This window comes from Pseudonaja textilis, chromosome 2 (genome assembly GCF_049901715.1).
Source record: "Pseudonaja textilis isolate UNSWEBS1 chromosome 2, rPseTex1.2, whole genome shotgun sequence".
In the NCBI taxonomy this organism is placed as follows: domain Eukaryota; kingdom Metazoa; phylum Chordata; class Lepidosauria; order Squamata; family Elapidae; genus Pseudonaja; species Pseudonaja textilis.
The window spans coordinates 8,889,542-8,910,018 of NC_141991.1; the positions used below are offsets into that span (position 1 = coordinate 8,889,542).

The 20,477-nt window shown below is 42.1% G+C and overlaps 3 protein-coding genes across 3 annotated transcripts in view; all 3 read left to right on the plus strand.

Annotated features, from left to right (window-relative positions):
- The window catches only part of LOC113450704 (uncharacterized), a 503,870-nt gene that overhangs the window by 44,512 nt on the left and 438,881 nt on the right, over nucleotides 1-20,477 (plus strand). The window lies entirely within an intron of this gene.
- LOC148126674 (vomeronasal type-2 receptor 26-like) lies at nucleotides 5,014-7,575 on the plus strand. The gene is made up of 3 exons (XM_087923055.1): nucleotides 5,014-5,328; nucleotides 6,368-6,938; nucleotides 7,556-7,575. The coding sequence occupies exons 1-3, from the start codon at nucleotides 5,014-5,016 to the stop codon at nucleotides 7,573-7,575; spliced, it is 906 nt and encodes a 301-aa protein (XP_087779181.1).
- On the plus strand, nucleotides 9,588-15,435 carry LOC113450703 (vomeronasal type-2 receptor 26-like). Its single transcript, XM_026721989.2, has 3 exons — nucleotides 9,588-9,840; nucleotides 11,954-12,080; nucleotides 13,861-15,435. Exons 1-3 carry the CDS (start codon nucleotides 9,655-9,657, stop codon nucleotides 14,760-14,762), a joined length of 1,215 nt encoding a protein of 404 aa, XP_026577774.2. The 5' UTR covers nucleotides 9,588-9,654; the 3' UTR covers nucleotides 14,763-15,435.

Below are 20,477 nucleotides of genomic sequence, written 5' to 3' on the forward strand. Positions count from 1 at the left end.
TTGAAATATCAGTTCCTTGGTTTTGGTCTCAACTTCCCTAGCACTACTGCAAAAATGTCTCCTCATTCTGTGTAAAGGAGCTTCCAGCAGATCTCAAGCCCTGGATCTCATTCAATGCTCTTTAGATAGTACCTGCTTTGCAGAACACTCCGAATAGACAGTGATCGCGCATTCAAGGGTAGATAAAGTTGAAGGTCTATGGAGATTCTCAGTCATCCAGTTATGGTGGTCCCAAAGATGCTCTTTTGTTTGTCTGTTCATTTCAAGAGGCAACTGGATAGTGGTATCTCTGGGAAGAAACCCAAAAATCCCCATCCTGCCAGCGGATAAAGGAAGAGGCATAGTCATCCTGAACACAGATGACTGCAAGACCAAGGTGAACAATCTACTGAAGGACACTGCTACATAAGAAACTCTGACGAAAGACTCCACCAGTAGTGACAAGAAAAAGGCCATTGATTTCTTGCAACCCCTACTAAAAGGCAATGCCATTGGCAAGCCACAATATTACCCTCTTTTACTCTGGGGAAGCCCCCCCCCCTACGCATATATGGGCTCCCCAAAATCCAGAACTCCATCCAGAAAGTCCAGTTGCCTCTTGAAAAAAAAAAAAAACACCTTTGGGATAAAGTTGAATGGGATAATTGCCATCTCAATAGCTACAGGCTACTTCTGCTGACTATCGGCTGCCTGCAATTTGGCAGATCGAATCTCACCAGGCTCAAGGTTGACTCAGCCTTCCATCTTTTCTGAGGTGGGTAAAATGAGGATCCAGATTGTTATTTATTTATTTATTTATTTATTTAGCTTGTCAAGCATCTATAAGAAAACAAGTATAAGTATGAACATATCATATAAACGTAACATATAAACAGGTGTAAGTATATACATAATAAATGAGTACAGATAAATGGGAACAGTAGGACAGGGACGGTAGGCACTCTGGTGCGGTTATGCATGCCCTCTTACAGACCTCTTAGGAACGGGGTGAGGTCCACGCTAGACAGTTTAAGGTTAAGGTTTGGGGGGTTTGAGGATGTGACAACAAAGTCAGATAGTGAGTTCCAGGCATTGACCACTCTGTTGCTGAAGTTGTATTTTCTGCAATTGAGTTTGGAGCAATTAGTTTACTTCGAGTTTGTATCTATTGTTTGCCCATGTATTGAAGCTGAATTAGTAATTGACAGGTAGGACATTGTAGCAGACAATTTTGTGTACTAAGGTTAGTTGGGGGTGATAGGCTGCCTCTGTAAAACCACTTAGAGAGGGCTGTAAAAGTGGTGAAGTGGTATATGAGTCTAAGAGCTATTGCTACAGTCTCCACAGTTGACACAAAATAATGGAAGGTGGAAATTCATTCTGAAGATTAAAACGCTAGGAGAACATATTTTGGAACTGAAAGGGAATCTTTGTGTAGGCTGTATTCTAGGGTGGAAGGTGGGTCTTTTTCTTCATCCAAAGAAGCAGTTACAAGATCATCAATTTAGAGAGAAGGTTTGTAGATGATGTACTCTGACACAGATCCAGCTTCCGTGGTTGTATACAGGTATTCCTCTATTTTATTAAAAGCAGCCAGAATTATATTTGCTCAGAATTGGAAAAGCAATAAGATACCGATAGAGGGAAAAGGAATTGAGAAAATATTTGAATGTGCAGAAATGAATAGGTTAACATTGGTAATTAAAGAAAAAGAAGAAACGGAATATTATATGGGTATGGGATTTATTTTATCAATGGTTGGAAAATAAAACAAATTAAAATGGACCAGATGAATATATAGAGCAATAACAGATAACAGATAATAAGAGTTGGAAGGGACCTTGTAGGTCATCTAGTCCAACCCCCTGCCCAAGCAGGAGACCCTATACTATTTCTGACAAATGGCAGTCCAACCTCTTCTTGAAAGTCTCAAGTGATGGTGCTCCCACAACTTCCAAAGGCAAACTGTTCCATTGGTTGATTGTTCTCACTGTCAGAAAGTTTCTCCTTATTTCCAGGTTGAATCTCTCCTTGTTCAGTTTCCATCCATTACTCCTTGTCTGGCCTACAGGTACTTTAGAAAACAACTTGACCCCTTCCTCTCTGAGGCAGCCCCTCAAATATTGGAAGACTGCTATCATGTCTCCCCTGGACCTTCTCTTCACTAGACTAGCCAAGCCCAGTTCCTGTAACTGTTCTTCATATGTTTTATTCTCCAGTCCCCTAATCATCCTGGTTGCTCTTCGATAAGTTAAGATTGTTAAAAAAAATTAGATATATTAAATAAGTTATAAAAAAATGTGATCGTTGTTATATTGGTAAGAAAAGTATTAACTATAATTGTTAGCACAAGACCTATGTACCCAGTTGACACACTGTTGAAATGAAAGATGGAATTATTGTAAATATAAAATTTAAAAAATTCTTTAAAAAGTAAATAAATATAATACTAGTATTCCTTGACTTAGGACCAGGGCAGTAGCTCTTTTGAATTCTGCTATATAGTGCAGGCAGTGTTGGTGCAGTGTTGGAGATTTTCGGTTCAATGTGTGGAGGGTGAAGGATGTGTGATGGTGTTTATTTTCATGGTCATGATGTGCACTGAAGATGGTGTTTGATTTTGTTGTATGAGGTGCAATGACAATAAAGTAAACTAACTAAACTAAACAACTGAGCCCAAAATTTCTGTTGTTAACTGAGACATTTGGTAAATGAATTTTGCCCTCTTTTACAAACTTATCTGACTGCAATTGTTCCATAAATAAATGCAGTTGATAAGTGAATCTGGCTTCCCACAGTGACTTTGCTTGTCAGAAGGTCGCAAAACTGGGGAATCACATGAGCTTGGGACACAGCAACCGTCATAAGTATGAACCAGTTGCCAAGCACCTGGATTTTGATCCCGTGATTGCGGGGATGTTACAAAGGTCACAACTGTGAGAAACAGAGATAAGTTCCTTTTTTCAGTGCCATTGTAACTGTTATGGTTCACCAGCAGCCTGTGCAGATGGCAGTGGAATTGGACAGTGGGAAAGAACGGGGACCAGTCTTGGAGTCTGGAGAGGACTCAGATGAGGGTCCTGCATCCAAGGCAGAGATGGGGCCAGGACCATCTGGGAGTTGTGTGCTGACTCCGGAGCCTCCAGAGTCTGAAAGCAGCGAGGCAGAGGAACAAGGGGAGCCTGTTCCCAGTGCATGCGTGCACAGAGCTGCCAGAAGGCAAGAACAGTTAAGACAAAAGGGACAACTCGGGAGTAAGGCTTGGAGGTGATTGCCCCTCCCATTAGGTATAAAAGAAGTGCAAAGGGACAGAAACCTTTGCAGGAAGCAATGTTATTCGTTCTGTTCAGATTAATCCTTTGAAGCTCTGTGAGGATTTTGTACTTCGATTGGTTTTTTTATAGTTCATTTGGCATTTTAATTGTTGGCAGCAATTCAAAGGAGAGAAAGGTGAGTGCTTATCTCGAGGGACTGTTTGGGACTCATTACAGGCTGGGAATGAACATAATTCCCAGCGTTGAAATAAAACAAGAGTTATTTTAACTAAGCGTGATCTTAATTATGGTTTCAGGAAGCCTTGGTCAAAACAATAACTTCAAACAGTCACCAAATGAATTGTTTGTAAGTCAAGGACTGCTTGTATATACTGAAATACCTCAGAGGCTCTCGTTTGGGCACCTTCTTAGAGCCATTTAAACTAGAGCTGGAGATCTACTTTTCCTGGATACTGGTTTCCTTTGTGGCTAGTAGATCTTTATGAGAAGAAGTTGGATTATTTGCTTTGGAACTCCAGAATTCTATCAGAGTAAGAATTCAACGATTCTATGATGTGCATTGGCACCATGTTTAACATGAAATGGATGTCTACCTTCCTTAAGATTTTAAAGAATAAAATATGGCTTCCAAAGCTGGCAGAAGAAGCAGGTAGAGATTGGGCTATGTGATGTGATGATGGGTGCAGCCCAGAATTCGGGATTCCCTGGTTGTGCCGGTTACTATCCAAATAAAAAGAAAGCAAGATTTATGTAGCCAGTACCCTAAGATTGATGGTACTAAACGTAGCCATGACTCACGGTTGGGGGAAGCATGGCAGGAGAAGAGGCAGGGGGCTTTGGGGGATTATTTTTGTTACTGAAGTCACATGTGTCAGTTTGGAGGCCAGTTTTCTTTGAGGCTTCTGGGCTGCCAACATTCAGTGCCTGGGAATTCAGGAGGGGGGGGATTTCAAGGAGCGGTGGAAAATTTGCGTTATATGTGGAAATTTACCTTATACACCTGAGGATGAGCAGGACAAACTCCACGTTTGTTCTTAATCTGAACTTTTAGAGATCAGGACATTTATATAACTTGTTATTCTGCTAATGCTCAGTAAGATTGCAAAATATTATGTCCTTGGCTTGGTCTGAGACGCATGAAGGGTCTCCTTGACATTATAAGAGTTATTAATGATCTCTTGTGTAATCTTTTAAGTAGAAAACAGGATAATGTAAAAGTGGAGAAAGTTGGGTGATTTCCATGGATTTCTTATGAGATTCTCTGTAATTTCTATGTATGCCAATCAGGAAGTGTTATGTAATCTTCTAAATGTGATAATCCTATATAAGGTTGTATTTACTGGAAGGGGTTGTCTACTTTCTCTCAAATTGCGGTCTGGGAGATCAGGGGTCGATATTGCAATATCAAATAAAGCCTATTACGGATTCTGATTATCATAGTCTGTTGTTTTATTTTTATCATAATCTCACAATTTGCCACAACGACATTCCTTTCTCAGAAAGTCAAGGACATGTTACTCTGCACCTGGAGGGGAATGACTGGGGATAGTCTCTAGTTGGAACCAAGTAATGGTTGGACCATGTGATGAACTATTGGGTGCAGGGGTTGGATTTTGAGTTTTCTAGGGAAAACCTGGAACTTTCAGATTTGGGGTTTTCTCCAGATGTGCCAATATGACATCTCTAATGAAATGGATCTTTGGGAAGATGATATTCTCAGAATCTTTTTCTCTGGAGGTTGTTACCTGGAACATTAACAATGCGTTTCACATACATCTGCAGGAAAGGACATACAGAACATTGGAACATCCTCTCCTTCTACTTTGCTGTTCGGGAGATCAACCGGGATCCCAAGATTTTACCTAATATCACCCTGGGCTACAATATCCATGACAACTATTTCAACAAGATCAGAACATCAGATGCTTTGTTGGACCAACTTTCAACTGGACAGACCAATGTCCCAAATTATAGATGTGGAAAACATAGAAACCTCTTGGCTCTCCTTGAAGGGGCCAACTCTGACATCTCCATCCAGATTTCAACCATGCTGGGCACCTACAAAATCCCACAGGTAGGGCCTTCAGGGACTATGATCTATTTGGACTTCTTTCTCTTTTCTTTCCATTGTGACAGAGCAATTTGATGGTCAAACTGTATATTGATGTACTAACTTTCCAGCCTAGATTAGAAGCCTATGTTGGCTCCTTGAAAAATGACTATTCATCAGAATCTAATGGAAAGATCTGCCATCTCTGAGAAAAGCAAGCAAAGCAAGCAAAAAATATTATCAGCTTAATCAAAGAACCATGAACTTCTCCTAAGGATCCTCTTTAATAGAACTGACAATTTATTATTATTTTGATTTTCCATTAAAGATGGAACCACCAATGGCAGCCTCAGTGAAATGCTCTCTAGTTGTATCTTATGATTAATGATTGTAACTATGATCTATGACCTTCTGACCTATCACTTTGTTGTTGTATGTGTGTACACTGAGAGCTTATGCACTGGAGATAAATTCCTTGTGTGTCCAATCACACTTGGCCAATAAAGAATTCTATTCTGTCCATTCTGTTCTGTTCCATTTCACTCCTTTCCTTTCCTTTCCTTTCCTTTCCTTTCCTTTCCTTTCCTTTCCTTTCCTTTCCTTTCCTTTCCTTTCCTTTCCTTTCCATTCCATTCCATTCCATAGTGGGATGCAACCGGTTTAACAACCAGTTTGGTGATCATGCATGCAGCAGTGTTCAAAAACAGTGAGCAGTGCCCATTTTAAGCAGTGCCCATTTTAAGCTTAAAAACTTACCTACTATGTCAGCGTTGGTCAGTAAAACAGCTGACGCGCGGCAATTCACTGTGCCACGCAAACCAGCTCAGCTAAAAAACAGGGAAATATAGGACAGGAAAGGGCAGGAGCAGGTGAGCAGGGCCAACTGCTCACTGGAACTACTAGTTCTCCAGAACCAGTGCAAATCGGTAGAATCCCACCACTGATTCTACTCTACTCTACTCTACTCTACTCTACTCTACTCTACTCTACTCTACTATACTCTATTCTTCATTATTTTGGCGTTCCACTTGCTGAAACACTAACTTTTTTCTTTCTGTTTCAGATCAGCTACACTTTTGTTTCACAAGTTTTCAGTGATAAAACACTCTTCCCTTTTTTCTACCACATGGTCCCAAAAGAAGAAGCACACTATCCAGGGATTGTCAAACTGCTTCTGTATCTCAGGTGGACTTTGGTAGGGCTCCTTGCTCCAGATACCAACACCGGAGAGAGAGCCATGAAGACTCTGCGTCCAATGCTTCTCAAGAGCGGCATTTGTGTTGTTATAGAACAAAGTTTTTCTGAGGAAGCCAGCTATATGGTCATTAAGGCTGCTCTGTTCCAGAGATGGAGTCAAGTGAATGCCCTTGTTTACTGTGCTGAGATGAGCTCCTTCCTTCAAGGATTATATCTGGTTCACAAAACAGCTGAAAGCTTGATCCAGCCCATCATAGGCAAAGTCTTGATCATCACAGCCTTGTGGGATGTCTCATTGCCATTGCTCAATAACGAACTATCTTTCCAGTACTTCCACGGGCTTTTCTCTTTCCTGATCCAGTCCCACGATGGAATGAATTTTGGTTTTGAGGTCCCTTATTTTGCTATTAAGCGATTTGTGAGTCGGGCGTTCAATTGTAATTATACAAAACAGCCCTTCTCCGTGAAAGAATGGAAAAGATGCGTGGAGAAAGAGCAAATGGACACTCTGACTGAAGAGGAGATTGAAACAATCTTGTCTATAGACAGGTTCTACATTCATGATACTATCTGGGCTGTTGCCCGTTCTTTAGATGCTGCCTATTCATCCAGATTCAAAAAGATGGAGGTGAAGCATGGGAACAGAAGAGGAGTTCCAACATTGGAACCATGGCAGGTATTTTCCCTCTTGTACCTAGAATCCATTATCCAATTCCTTCTTGACAGCCATTTTGAAAACTTAGTCCATCTTTTGACTCTCTGTCAACTAAAAAGACATTCCTTTTTATGTTTTTAGCTGCTAGAAAAAGAGAGTGGGGGAAAACAGTGCATTCCTTAAGTGCCTAGTTAATCGCCCTGGCAACCCAAAGTTGTCAGAGTGTAACAATATTACTGGAGAGCATGATTGATGACTCTTGACTATGGATGTGTCCCATTGGAGAATATACATCCAGGCGGTGGGGGGAATACCAAGGTCAAGGGGGAAATGAATGATCCAAGTTACCCAAGAGCCTATTTTTCCTGAGACCGTCTGTGAACTGTCCTTAAATTTTAGTATTGGCTACATCCAGCTAACACCAACATGGCCACTCCTAATAAATCAATTTTATTTTCTCTGAGAGTTGTGGCTAGAAACTTATAACTTGAATGGAGTTGGATTTCTTACAGTCCAGACACACTCTCTCTCTTACTGCTATCACTGTTTTTACTGTTATCCTTTCCTATTTACTGTTGCTCCCTTGCGAAATTTTTATCTTTATTGGACCCTGGAAGAGCTTGCAACAGGTCAAATTTATTTTTTATTAGATCTATATCGTGGCTTTTGTTCAGACAGTCAAGCCTTAGAGGGTGCTGGACACGCTGCAATTTTCTTGAAGCTCAGAAATGATGTCAGCCATTTAAGACAGATTATAAATGTTAATGTTAGGTATATTTTATGATTATAGCAATAGAAATCTGAACATATTCCTTCTCTTTCTTTATCTTCATGAGAAATAGGGAAACTCGAGTTTTTTATTTTATTTATACATTTTTCTTTAACATACATAAGTATTCAATATGCTGTGTATTGTCTGGGTCATTTTACCTACGCATAATAACAAGATTCTTTACTTGTACTGTATATAATAATATTCTTCCCACTACTAATTTCTACTTTTATTATCAAACCATTGGTAAAACAAACCCCAAGTTTTAAAAAAATCTGTTTTCTCTGCCCTTTATCTTTCATGTTAAACTATCCCTTTCCACACATGCTAATATTTTTTAAATTATATTTTCATCTGAAGGAGTTTCCACATTTTTTCCAATGTTGTGCAAATACAGTTCTTGCTACTTCAAAACATGTAATATTAAATATACATTCCCTTTACTGTATTTTTCTGGCAAAATACTTTGGGAGACTCAAATTTGAGATGCTTTCTCAGGTTACATTTCTGGCCCAGATTCAAATTGCTTTTATCTGAACATCATCTTGGCTGCGTCTCTCTTTCTTCTTCAAGATTATTCTTCCTGCCCATTACAGGTGGCCTTGCCTTTTGTCCCAACTTCTCAATTTTGCCTACAAAATGTGACTTCATAGTGATCATCCATCTAACTTCTTACAGCATTGACCCTGTTTCATTTCTACATTAGGCAAAGTTGGCTAGGCAGAACCATATATTTTCGATATTTGATATATGCGTCCTCTTTATATATTTTTTACATATATATGTCTTGAGTGTGTCTTCAGATTAACTCGCAAGCACGTGTATGCATTTCAATTCTAAATAATACCTTTTAAAAGATATTTTACTGTAAAATGAAGATTTTATATTAGCTTCATTTAGTATATTGGGGTTATTTATGTATAAAGGCCACTGACATTTTTTTGCTTTTAAAGCAATTTATAGACAAAGAGAGATAAGATTTTTGTTTGTTTGATACAGCTTACTTATGGCATATCTTTTGAAATGAAATTATTATTTTTTATTTGATTTGATTTGTCAATCACTTACAAGATAATAGCTATAAGTATAAACATGTATAAAAATGATATTTATAAAATTATAAAAAGTATCAAAATTATTATAAGATGTCTAAAACAGGAAATGGTAGATGGATCTTAAGATACTTAAGATACTGTAATGTCCACGAGGCTGAGTTTCAAAATGTCTTTGCTTCCTGCAAAGAACATTTGTTTCACAGCTGCCTTTTATCTTCTTGAAGGAGGGGCCATTACCTTGCAGCCTTACTCCTAAGTTGCCTGTGCTGTTGCAGCTGCTCTTTCCTGCAAGCAATCCTGTGTGCACACGCACTTGGCAAAGACTCCTTGGAAAGCTCCTCATTGCTTCTGCCAGCCCCCACAATCTCTGAAGCAGCCCACTCCCTAATGGTCCTGGCCCCTTATCTGAGTCCTGGCTCTCCTCAGCCATCCGCACCTGCTGCCAGCTAACCCCAACACTTTTTCTGTGCCATTGTCACTTTGAATGGTCACATTAAATATATTAATATGTCTAGCAGATGCCTAGAATAATCCCTGAACTGTAAAAGATGCGATTATGAAATGGGCGGCTGAGATAAGAAATGTTACTTCGTGTTTTCTACAGGCTGCAGTTTTCTCTTCCACTTTAGCTTCATCTGCTCCTTCAGAGCTCCAAGTTTCACAATTCTTCCATGGAAGGGGTACGTTTGGATGAGAAGGGAGTCCTAACAGCTGACTTTGACATAATTAATTGGGTCGTCCTCTCCAACGAGACCATGACCATAGTCAAATTTGCAACGCTGGAAAGCCAAGGAGCTGAAAACTTCAAATTTACTATAAGCCAGGATGGGATTGAGGAATTGAATTGGCGCAACAAGGTAGGGACATTTAATTGCTTCGTTTCACTGTATGCTGGTCTGTGAAGAATATCAGTAGATCTTCCAAGCAGCTGTTTTCATTATTAGTCAGGGTCAAATAAGTGCACACTTTTCAATAAGATAGACGGCATTTTTTAAAGCTCCGCTTCTTGGGCCAGCAAAGAAATAGTGCAGCATGAGCAGGAGTGGGATTCAAAAATCCCAGCAACTGGTTCACTTCCCAGTTGCTGGGTGGGCGTGGCCTACCAGAACTTCTGGTTCAGCCATTTTTCACCTTCACCAGGGTCTGGAGCAAATTTTTTAACAACTGGTTCTGTAGGCATGGCTTATGTGGTGGGTGTGGCTTGGTGGTCATGTGACTGGGTGGACATGGCTTGGTGGTCATGTTATTGGCTGGGTGTGGCCAACTCAATATCACTCACATCGAGGCACGCATCTCCTTGCCAGGCCTCTCATTATTGTGGGGGTGCTGCAATAGTCGTAAGTGTGAAAAATGGTCATAAGTCACTTTTTTCAGTGCCATTGTAACTTTGAATGGTCACTCCACACAAGCAAAGTACCAGCAAAGGAGGGAAAAATAACTCCAGAGAAGTTCCTGAGACAGGAAGTCTAGTCCTGCCAAGAATGTAATAAGGGTTAACGGGGAGGCAATTTCTGTAAGCAAGACCAGAATGTTTTCTTCCTGCCTTCCTTACAGGATTAGGCCAGTAATTTCTTCTAACAACCATTTCTCCAAACTGCTTAGAATGTTAACAACCGGTTCTAGTGAATAGGTGCGAACTGGTAGAATCCCACCTCTGGTCTGGAGGCTTCCCTCAGGCCTCCGGGAAGGCAAAAATGCCCTCCCCTGGCCTCTGGAAGCTGGAAACAGACCCATTTCCAGACTTCCAGAATTTCCAGTTCGGCCCATTTTTCACCCTCTCGGAGCCTCATCACTGACGCTGCCCTTACCTGCATCCAAAATGGGCTGTATGGAGACTCCGAGGAGGGGAGGGACAGGGAGGGGCGGGCAGGGCCAGCTGGTCAGTTCAACTAGTGGTTCAGTGAACCAGATGTGAATTTAATATCCGGTTCGCCCAAACCAGTCCATACTGGTAGAACTCCATCCCTGAGCATGAAAGACTTTTATGCAGCATAAAATTATTCACAAAATCCCCATTTGGTGATCCTGGTGCAAGAGAGATTTTTTTTAATCCTCTCCACTTTTGAATCTGTTCTTCCAAGCAGGATTACCAGATTCTATAACAGATTTTGTCCCCTAGGCCATCTGTCTGGTAAACTTGCCAGATTTATTTTTCTCGCCATGTACATGTAAGTATCTGAACTAGACTACGTTTTTTTTCTGTGTCATATAATATATGTGGGTATATGCATATTTATTTATTTATTTTGTCATGGTGGGGTGGCCTAGAGGTGGAGACCTCACCTCACAATCAGGAGGCTGTGAGTTCAATCCTAGGTAGAGACAGATATTTGTCTCTCTGGGCACAACATATCTCAGAGGTGGGTATTCAGCAGGTTCCGACCAGTTGTGGAGAAGCAGTAGCAGAAATTTTGAGTAGCTCGGAGAACCGGCAAATGCCACCTCTGACTGGCTCCACTCCATCTATTCCCTGCCTCCTGAGTTCCAGCTGATCGGCTGTGTCTTCTTTGGTTGCCCTACACAGGAGAATGGAGCTGGAAAGCAGGTTAGTGGGGTGGGGAGGGAATGGAGATTTTACAGTATCCTTCCCCTGCCACACCCACCAACCCACACCATGCCCACCAAGCCACGCCCCCAGAACCAGTAGTAACAATTTTTTGAATCCTACCACTGATGTATCTGCTGAAAACAACAACTCCACATTGGTGACAGGAAGGGCATCTGGCCAGTAAACACTCAGCTCCATTTAGTTGCCCAAACTCCACCCCACAAGGTATTATGGGGTCAGTAAAAGAAGATGATGTTTATGTAGTGTATAGTGGAAGTGGTGACCCTTTGGGAGCTGTATGCAATGAAACTTCATTTTAATGTTTCCCGATTAGTGTACATTTAAAGTGACAACAAAGTTATTCTAAGTCTAAGTTCTATAGAGAACTGAGCCCTGGTTCACTTTCCTCTTTGTGTGTGTAGACTTTCCCACCTTCCCAGTGTGTGGAAAATTGCCGGCCCGGATACATCAAGGTGGCCCGTGAAAGCGAACCTGTTTGTTGCTACGATTGTGTTCCTTGTGCAAAGGGGACAATGTCTACTCAAGAAGGTAAGGAGACTTTAGTGGGGGGGAAAATGGGCTTACCCAGACAGTTTTCAGTGAGAAAGTACCAGTAGACATTCTTTAATGACTGTCAAGTTATGACAATCTTGGAAATGGTATTTTATAGCCTGTAATGCACTTCAGCCATTATAAAACTCTATGTTGCCCATCAGTCACACAACTGCATTTTAAACACTTGGCAACTGACTCGTGTTTATAATCAGCTGAAGGATCCTCTGGTCACATGATCACATTTTGCATCATGTTTTTGCATTTTCTGCCAAAAAATGCCCATTTAGAAGAATGGATATACTTAGCAATCATATGATCAGTTGAATGAACAGATTAAAAAATGATTGTAAAAGCAACCATGGAAAACCATGGAAAAATGCCAGGCATTTTTCCCAAGCATGGGAAAAATCTAAGATTAGCAGGTCTGAGGTTACTTGTCTACAGTGTTGGAATAAATAGGGGAAATATCACCTTAATATCAACACAGCAAACTATGAGAAAAGGTAACTGTGAGATTCAAAGTTTTCCAATCTTCATCCATACCAGGGGTCACCAACCTTTTGGACCTCAGGGGCCACCAAACTCATAATTTTAAATCCCGCGGACCACTAATATGAAGTTTGAGTGGTGGTGGTTTGTTGACATTGATGGGAGAGAGAGAGAGAGAGGGAGAGGGAGAGAGATCTGATCCAACCTTGAAGGGCTGATGGTGATGTTCTCTCTCTCTCTTTCTCTCTCTCTCTCTCTCTCTCTCTCTCTCACACACACACACACACACACACACACCTAACCTGCTTTTCAGCTCTGTTCTCAGGAAGTGGGGAGAGGGGGAGAGAGAGAGACAGAGAGAGAGAGAGGAGAAAGAGTATCCTGTGATCCCAAATAAAGAAAGATTGATTGGTAGGAAAACAGGGTGGGGGATTTTCCTGCAGACTTTTGGGGGGATTTTCCCTGGGTCTCTGCAGAAAAAGCAGAAGCAGAAGAGACCCTGGGAAAATCACCCCAAAAGTCTGCAGGAAAATCCCCCACCCCGTTTTCCTACCAATCTTTCTTTATTTGGGATCTCTAGCTCAGTTCTCAGGGGGAGAGAGACTTTTGGCTTCATGCAAGGAAGCAGAAGTCTGCGAGAATGGCACAACTTCTTGGAGCAGGATGCCTTGCAGGGTCCCAAAGACTCATTTCTGGTGGAGTTTGGGGGAGAGAAAGAAAGACTTTTGCTGCTTTCCTTGCGTGCAGCCAAAAGCAGAAGAAGAAAGAAGCAGAAAGAAGCAGCCTGGTGGCCATGCCAGGTGCCTGGGGCAAGTGGGGCAAGTTCCCCCCTTCTGTCCTTTCCCTCCTCCCCTCATGACCTCGTGTTGTTCGCAATGCAAGGGATGCAAGCCTTGTGTTCCCATGGGCCATGTGGGTGGCACAGCTTTGTGTTTCTGCATAGCCTGGATTAATTGTTTTGGGGGTGACATTTCTCTGCAGACCACCAAAATTTTCTCACAGACCACCAGTAGTCCCCAGCCCACTGGTTGATGAGCACTGATCATATTACTCACTGCAACAGTCCTACATACCCAGAAACATGCATTTTCTGGCTCTTGAAAATCATCTTTACCCAAAACAATCATGAATGATTAGTTTCCCTTAAACTCCGCTGAAGGGGTTACCTGGCCTGGTAATGAAACATTCAGAAACCAACCTAACAAGAGAATGAACCTTCACCCTCAATCGTGAGCAAATTTTAAATAATAAGTTGTAAGAGGGATACTGTTTTTCCTTTTTTCAGATGCAGAGGAATGCACCAAATGTCCAGAAGATGAGTATCCGAATGAAGACCGAGATCAATGTATCCCTAAAATTATAAATTTTCTGAGCTATCAAGGACATTTGGGGATCATCTTAGCTTCTATTTCCCTCTTCTTGTCCTTAATGACTGGCTTTGTGTTAGGGATCTTCATTAAATTCCTAGAAACTCCCATCGTCAAAGCCAACAACCGGGACCTCTCTTATGTCCTCCTTGTCTCTCTTCTGTTTTCTTTCTTGTCCTCCTTCCTCTTCATTGGCCAGCCAAGCAAAGCCACCTGTCTCCTCCGACAAACAGCCTTCAGCGTCATCTTCTCAATTGCTGTATCTTCTGTCTTGGCCAAAACAATCATGGTGGTGCTGGCTTTCCTGGCAACAAAGCCAGGGAACCAGATAAGGAGATGGTTGGGGAAGAGCTTCACCAACAGTCTCATTCTTGTCTGTTCTAGTGTCCAAATTGTTCTGTGCTGCTCTTGGTTAGGGCTGCATCCCCCATTTCCGGACTCTGATAAGAACTCTCAGCCAGGAGAAATCTTCCTGCTGTGCAACGAAGGCTCTCTTGCCATGTTCTATGGAGCTCTCGGCTACATGGGCTTCCTGGCTGCCATCTGCTTTGTGGTGGCTTTCCTGGCTAGGAAGCTGCCTGGATCCTTCAACGAAGCCAAGTTGATCACCTTCAGCATGCTGATCTTCTGCAGTGTTTGGGTGTCCTTCGTGCCAGCCTACCTGAGCACCAAGGGGAAGTACATGGTGGCTGTGCAGGTCTTCTCCAACTTGGCCTCCAGTGCTGGGCTGCTGGGCTGCATCTTCTTCCCCAAGTGTTACATTATTATACTAAGGCCTGATCTGAATACGAAGGAGCATTTAATGATAAAAGTAAAATAGAAAAGCGATCCTTACATAAGAATACTTCAAGAGTGTTCTCTAAAATCAGTCATTCATATTAAATAATTGACCATATTACCAATCAGTGTCTCACCATCTTCAACCCCCGAACGAAACACACACAATTAGGAGGACGCCAGAACCCAGACAAACAAAGATAATTCATGCTTTGCTTCCAGCAACTTTGCTGTGCATAGTTTGCCTTTTAAAACAGTTTTCCCAGCTACAGCCAATGAAGGGGGTCAGGGCCCTTTCCTCCTCCATAAACCATGCAACTTAGGTTGTTCCCTTTGCTGTTCCTCCCTATGTGCCCTAGGATGAAGAGGGGGTGGCCCTGGGTCTTCCTCTGAATGCCCAGCCAGACTGTGCCCTTCTCCAGTTTCTTCCACAGCCACCAGAGCTACACTCCCACTCCCTGTCAGCTGCTCAACCTCCCCCTCAGAATCAGATTCCAACAGGGGCATGACATCCCATTTGTGCTTAGATCATATTTAAGTAATTCTTCTTGGGATATAATTTGTGTCTTTATGTGTGTGCATGTGTGTGTTTTACATTTCTAAAATATACCCAATGCTTCTTATATATGTTAGTTTTCCATAATAAAAAGAATGAATTGTCATATGAAGCAAAGGAGTCATGTTCATTAAGTGGCATAAAGAAGAATGGAAGTGAGAGCTATCACAGAGCCAGAGGTTTCATATCAATTCATATTTTTCAAGCACCATCTTTTATAAGTAGTTTGCCAAGGTTCCAAGTAATGAACCCAACCAATCCAGCAACTCTGAGACTTCAGCTTCCTCAAATAATTGCTTTATTGAGTAGATCATTTCAGCACGTTTGAAATGCAAAGCCAGCTCTGGCTATTTCCTGCGCTTTCAGTATAATTAAGGATCAGACAGCTCCCTCCCTCCTTGTCACAGGTCACACTATCCAATTAGGTATTCTAGAATCTCCTTGGTAACCTCTTGCAGTCTCTGGCCAGCACCTGGTAGGTGTCAACCCTGAAGCTGATCAAGATGGCTGGAGTCATCTTGGAGTGATGCCACACTGCGAGGGATGGGGGGGATTAAAGATGGTTTGTGTAGTCAAAATAAAATACTTTCGCTTGGGAACCAGGGACCTGGACGGAGGAAGGAGGTTACCAGAGCAGCAGATGCTGCCTTGATTGGGCCATATGATTGATTGCTTTTGGTAGAGGAAAAAAACATTTACTTTTAATTAGGTGAAAACCAAGGGGCCTCTCAGATATGTGCCAATATGATTATTTCTAATAAAGCTATTCTTTGAGGAATCCACCTGCCTCAGAGTTTTGTTGGAAGAAATATTCTTCTGGGTTCAGTTCCAAGTGGGGAAAAAGGCACTGGATTCCTGGAGGCTGTTTGGAAAGATGGCTAAATGGTGGACAGGATCACATGCCTTGGAGCTCTTGGGTGAAGAAAAGGAGAGAGATGCTGAGAGTGCCTGGGTTTTATGCCCTCTCTAGGCTTTGAACTTCTGGAGCATGAAGAGTATTCTGACTGGTTGCTGTCAGAGGTCATAGCTAGCTTTGTAGGTTGTCTGTGTGCTAAGTTTTGTTGAAACTTGGTGGGTGATGCAGTGAAGGGCAATTCAATGGCTCTGCCTGAAGAAGGTAGATCTTTGTTGTGTTGAATAGACTGGCCAGGCCTTAATGGCCCATTAACAAAGGTGTGTGGGAGGGTCAGTTTCTGCCTTTTTGTTTTCTACTTCTGTTTTAGAGGAAACATTCTGCCTTTTTAGTATATCCTAAAATATTTCATCTTTCTAGGAGAGGGGCGGGTTTGAACTTTCAACACTTGCAATGGATGTATTACTTGGACCCCTGACAGTAGGATGACAGTCAGCCCTAAACATTGGGGCTGGCATATTTAGAGCTGAGGTTTAATGTGGGAAATTGGGCAGGAGTTTGCATAGTCACAACAACATTCCTTTCTCCATCAAGGATGTTCAGCCTGCAACTGGAGAGGCATGCCTGGGAGACATCTCCAGTTGGGATGGTAGATTGATTGGGCCATGTAATGGACATATGGGTGCAGGGGAAGGGACTTTGATTTTCCTTTGGGTGGAGAAAACCCAGGGGACTTTCAGATTCGGGTTTTCCCAGATGTGCCAATATGACATCTCTAATAAAGTATAGCTCTGAGGAATCACTCATCTCGGAATCTTGCTTGGTTGGAATTGTTACTTGGAACCCTGACAATGACCTTGGTTCCCATGAGATAGTCAGTTTTTGATTTCTGAACTGACATTCCAGAGCTTCCTCCTCCCCACAAAGTGTGTCAAGCTGAGAAATTAAGAAAATGGCTGCCATACGTCCAATCCATTTCGAAGCTGACATAGTCCTCAACATATGACAACAGTTAGGAACAGCATTTCTGTTTCTAAGAAGGCAGTTGTTAAGTGAGTCGTGCCCAATTTTATGACATTTTTGGCCATGGTTAAGCAAATCACTTCAGTTGTTAAATGAATCATTCAGTCATTAAGCAAATCCAGCTTCCCGCATTGATGTTGCTTATTGGGAAGCCAGCTGGGAAAGTCACAAATGGCAATCACATGACCCTGGGATCCTAGAGCCATTCATAAATGCATGCCAGTTGCCAACACTTCTGATCGTGGGGATGCTGCAACAGTCATAAGTAGGAGGACTGGGTGCAAGTTTTTCAGTGCCATTGTAACTTCAACCATCACTAAACAAATGGTAGGACTAGGCGTATATTTTCTGATCAAGGATCATATCTAAATCACATCCCAACCATTGATTGATGGTATTGAAAGTAATCTAGAAGAACCAGCAAGGATCCATTATCTCCATACCCCATCAGGAATCCATTATTTCCACACCAGAGGTGGACTGCTGCCGGTTCACACCAATTCACGTGAACCGGTAGTTAAGATTCTGCACAGTTCGGCAAACTGGCAAATCCCACCACTGGCTGGCCCCGCCCCCCACTTGATTTTCAGCCTGAAACAGCCTGAAAACAGCCCATAATATGGCCTGAAAACAGTACCTTATCAATCAGCAATTATCATGTATTAAAAAGCTACGTGGTTCTTCTGATAACATGGTCTTAAATAATGTTAGTGCTCTATGGATTGTTGGAAGAAATTCTCATCTGGTTCAGTTCCAAGTGGGGAGCAAGACACTGGAAACATGGAGGCTGATTGGAAAGATAATTTACAGGACCAAATGGGTTTGAGATCCTGGGCAGCTGACCAGAGAGAGTGAGAGTTATTTATACCCTCTCTTAGGCCTTGCCCTTGAGCTTCCTGTTCCTATGGCAAGAGCATATATTCTATTGGTTGGTGTAGTGGTCACAGCTAACTTTTTTTCAGCTAGCTGAGTCCCAGGCTTGAGTTGAAGCTTGCTGGGTGATGCAATGAAGGGCAATTCCTATTGTGAATAAATGGCTTTGCCCTACCTTTGTTCAGAGCCAAACCTTGCTGCAGGCAGTAATGGATTATCAATAGCATCTAGGAAGCAGTCAAAACGATTTATGTAAGACTCCCAAGTCTAAGCTGTTGGTCTTAAAGGTGGGAATACAGGGGTTGCAGTCACCTCGTCTTCGGGGGTGCCAGGTTCTTCTGAGGGAAAATGAAATTCGCGCTTGCGAATAGTAACAACCAGCTCTTAAAGTGACATTCAGTTCGGAAATGATTTCAGCGCTTTTCGAAGTGACTTTCGCTCAGCAATCTTGCTTGGTTGCCTCTAGATGTATCCCATCCTCGTCACCAGTATAGTATAGGCAGCGGATTGACAGAGGCAATTCAGAGCAAACTTCAGCTGTAACTTTATTTTAACCATAAAGGGTTGCCACGACTACCACACTAACAAGGCAGCCAGCCAGCGGGTAACAGCTGATGTCGTTTGACAACTCTCTTTTATATTCGGTGGTCAAACGACATCAGCCAATAGGAACAGTCCACGTTCCCTCTGGAAGCTTGGGCCGGAGTGAGAACTTTGGCTCAGTCTCTAGGAACGCAATACCATAATTAAAATAATAAACTAAAAAAAAAACCCTTCAAAATATAAAGGAACTTCAGAATCTTACATGAATATGGAAAGCAACACAGTGAGCATCAAGAAAAAAATGTCTCTATAGTGTATAACTCTATTTACTCAACAATACAGATCACAGCCTGAGACTTTCCTGGCTCTTTGTCAGCTGTGATCAAAAAAGGGATTTTCTGCAATAGATGGAAAGTGAAGTTTAACTTCATCATGAGCAATTCAGCTTAATTTAAGATTAATAAATGAACATATAAGAACATATAAGAAAAAAGAAAATCAGAAACAATTCCTACTCGTAACATTAGACAGGTTTAAAGGCTAAAACATACAATGAATGGTAGCAAGTACTCAGTATGGCTAGTCTAGTGAAGAGAAGGACCAGGACCATGATAGCAGTCTTCCAGTATTTGAGGGGCATCCACAGAGAGGAAGGGGGTCAAGCTATTTTCTAAAACAGCCAAAGGCCAGACAAAGAATGATGGATGGAAACTGAACAAGGAGAATTTAGCCTGTAAATTTGGAGTTTTCTGACAGTAAGAACAATCAACCAATGGAACAGGTTGTCTTCCGAAGTTGTGAGAGCTTCATCACTGAAAGCTGTCAAGAAGAGATTGGACTGCCATTTGGCAGAAATCATGTAGGGTCTCCCAGAGGTGGTATTCAGCAGGTTCTGACCAGTTCTGGAGAACCGATAGTGGAAATTTTGAGTAATTCTGAGAACTGGCAAATGCCACCTCTGACTGGAGATTTTATAGTATCCTTCCCCTGCCATGCCCACCAAGCCGTGCCCATAGAACCGGTAGTAAAAAAAATTGAATCTCACTACTAGTCTCTCCTGCTTGGGAAGGGGGTTGGACTAGATGACCTGCAAAGTGCCTTCCAACTCTGTTAATCTGTTAGATTTTGGTTCTAGGGTTTGGATTCTTTCCTTGATGTTAGAAGGCAGGCAACAGTAGAGTTAACTGTCATCAGCCTAGAATGGCACCAAGCTCATACTTCTGGGTTCCCACACCAGCATTCTATGGAGACAAGATACCGTGTTAAACAAAGCAGAAGCCCATCCACTTAGTGCTGGACTCCAGCATCACAAGTCCTTACTGCACCTGTGTATGGTTTGACAATTGCAAAGTGGCAGATAGGACAACACTCCAGAGGATTAATGTCATTGCCCAGAAGATCATTGGTTGCACAATGTTTTATAGCCTACTTCCCATGCTCTAGAGGTCAGAAGGAAGAAGTAGAATGACTGAGGGTGAATTATCAGATAAGGTGATACTTCCTGTACCCAGGTTTCTCTCTCCAAGAGGAGAAACAACTTGCTTCTTCATAGCAACTCCCATTTTATAATAATTTTATTTTCTTGTTGCTCTACAATAAAACAGCTCACACTATTGCATATAATAGATAATCGGAGTTGGAAGGGACCTTGTAGGTCATCTAGTCCAACCCCTCACCCAAACAGGAGACCATACACCATTTCTGGCTAATCACGGCACTCCAATCTCTTCTTAAAAGTCTCAAGTGATGCTGCTCCCACAATATCCGAGGGCAAGGTGTTCCATTGGTTTATTGTTCTCACTGTCAGAAAGTTTCTCCTTATTTCCAGGTTAAATCTCTTCTTGTTCAGTTTCCATCCATTATTCTTTGTCTGGCCCACAGGTGCTTTAGAAAATAGCTTGACCCCTTCC

Excerpts from the sequence above, each read along its gene's own strand:
- LOC148126674 (XM_087923055.1), top strand. The coding sequence starts at position 5,014 with ATGCGTTTCACATACATCTGCAGGAAAGGACATACAGAACATTGGAAC. Across the intron at positions 5,329-6,367 it reads GCACCTACAAAATCCCACAG|ATCAGCTACACTTTTGTTTC; the intron begins GTAGGGCCTTCA and ends TTTCTGTTTCAG. Across the intron at positions 6,939-7,555 it reads TGTGAGTCGGGCGTTCAATT|TATTGGCTACATCCAGCTAA; the intron begins GTAATTATACAA and ends CTTAAATTTTAG.
- LOC113450703 (XM_026721989.2), top strand. The coding sequence starts at position 9,655 with ATGGAAGGGGTACGTTTGGATGAGAAGGGAGTCCTAACAGCTGACTTT. Across the intron at positions 9,841-11,953 it reads AATTGAATTGGCGCAACAAG|ACTTTCCCACCTTCCCAGTG; the intron begins GTAGGGACATTT and ends TTGTGTGTGTAG. Across the intron at positions 12,081-13,860 it reads GACAATGTCTACTCAAGAAG|ATGCAGAGGAATGCACCAAA; the intron begins GTAAGGAGACTT and ends TCCTTTTTTCAG.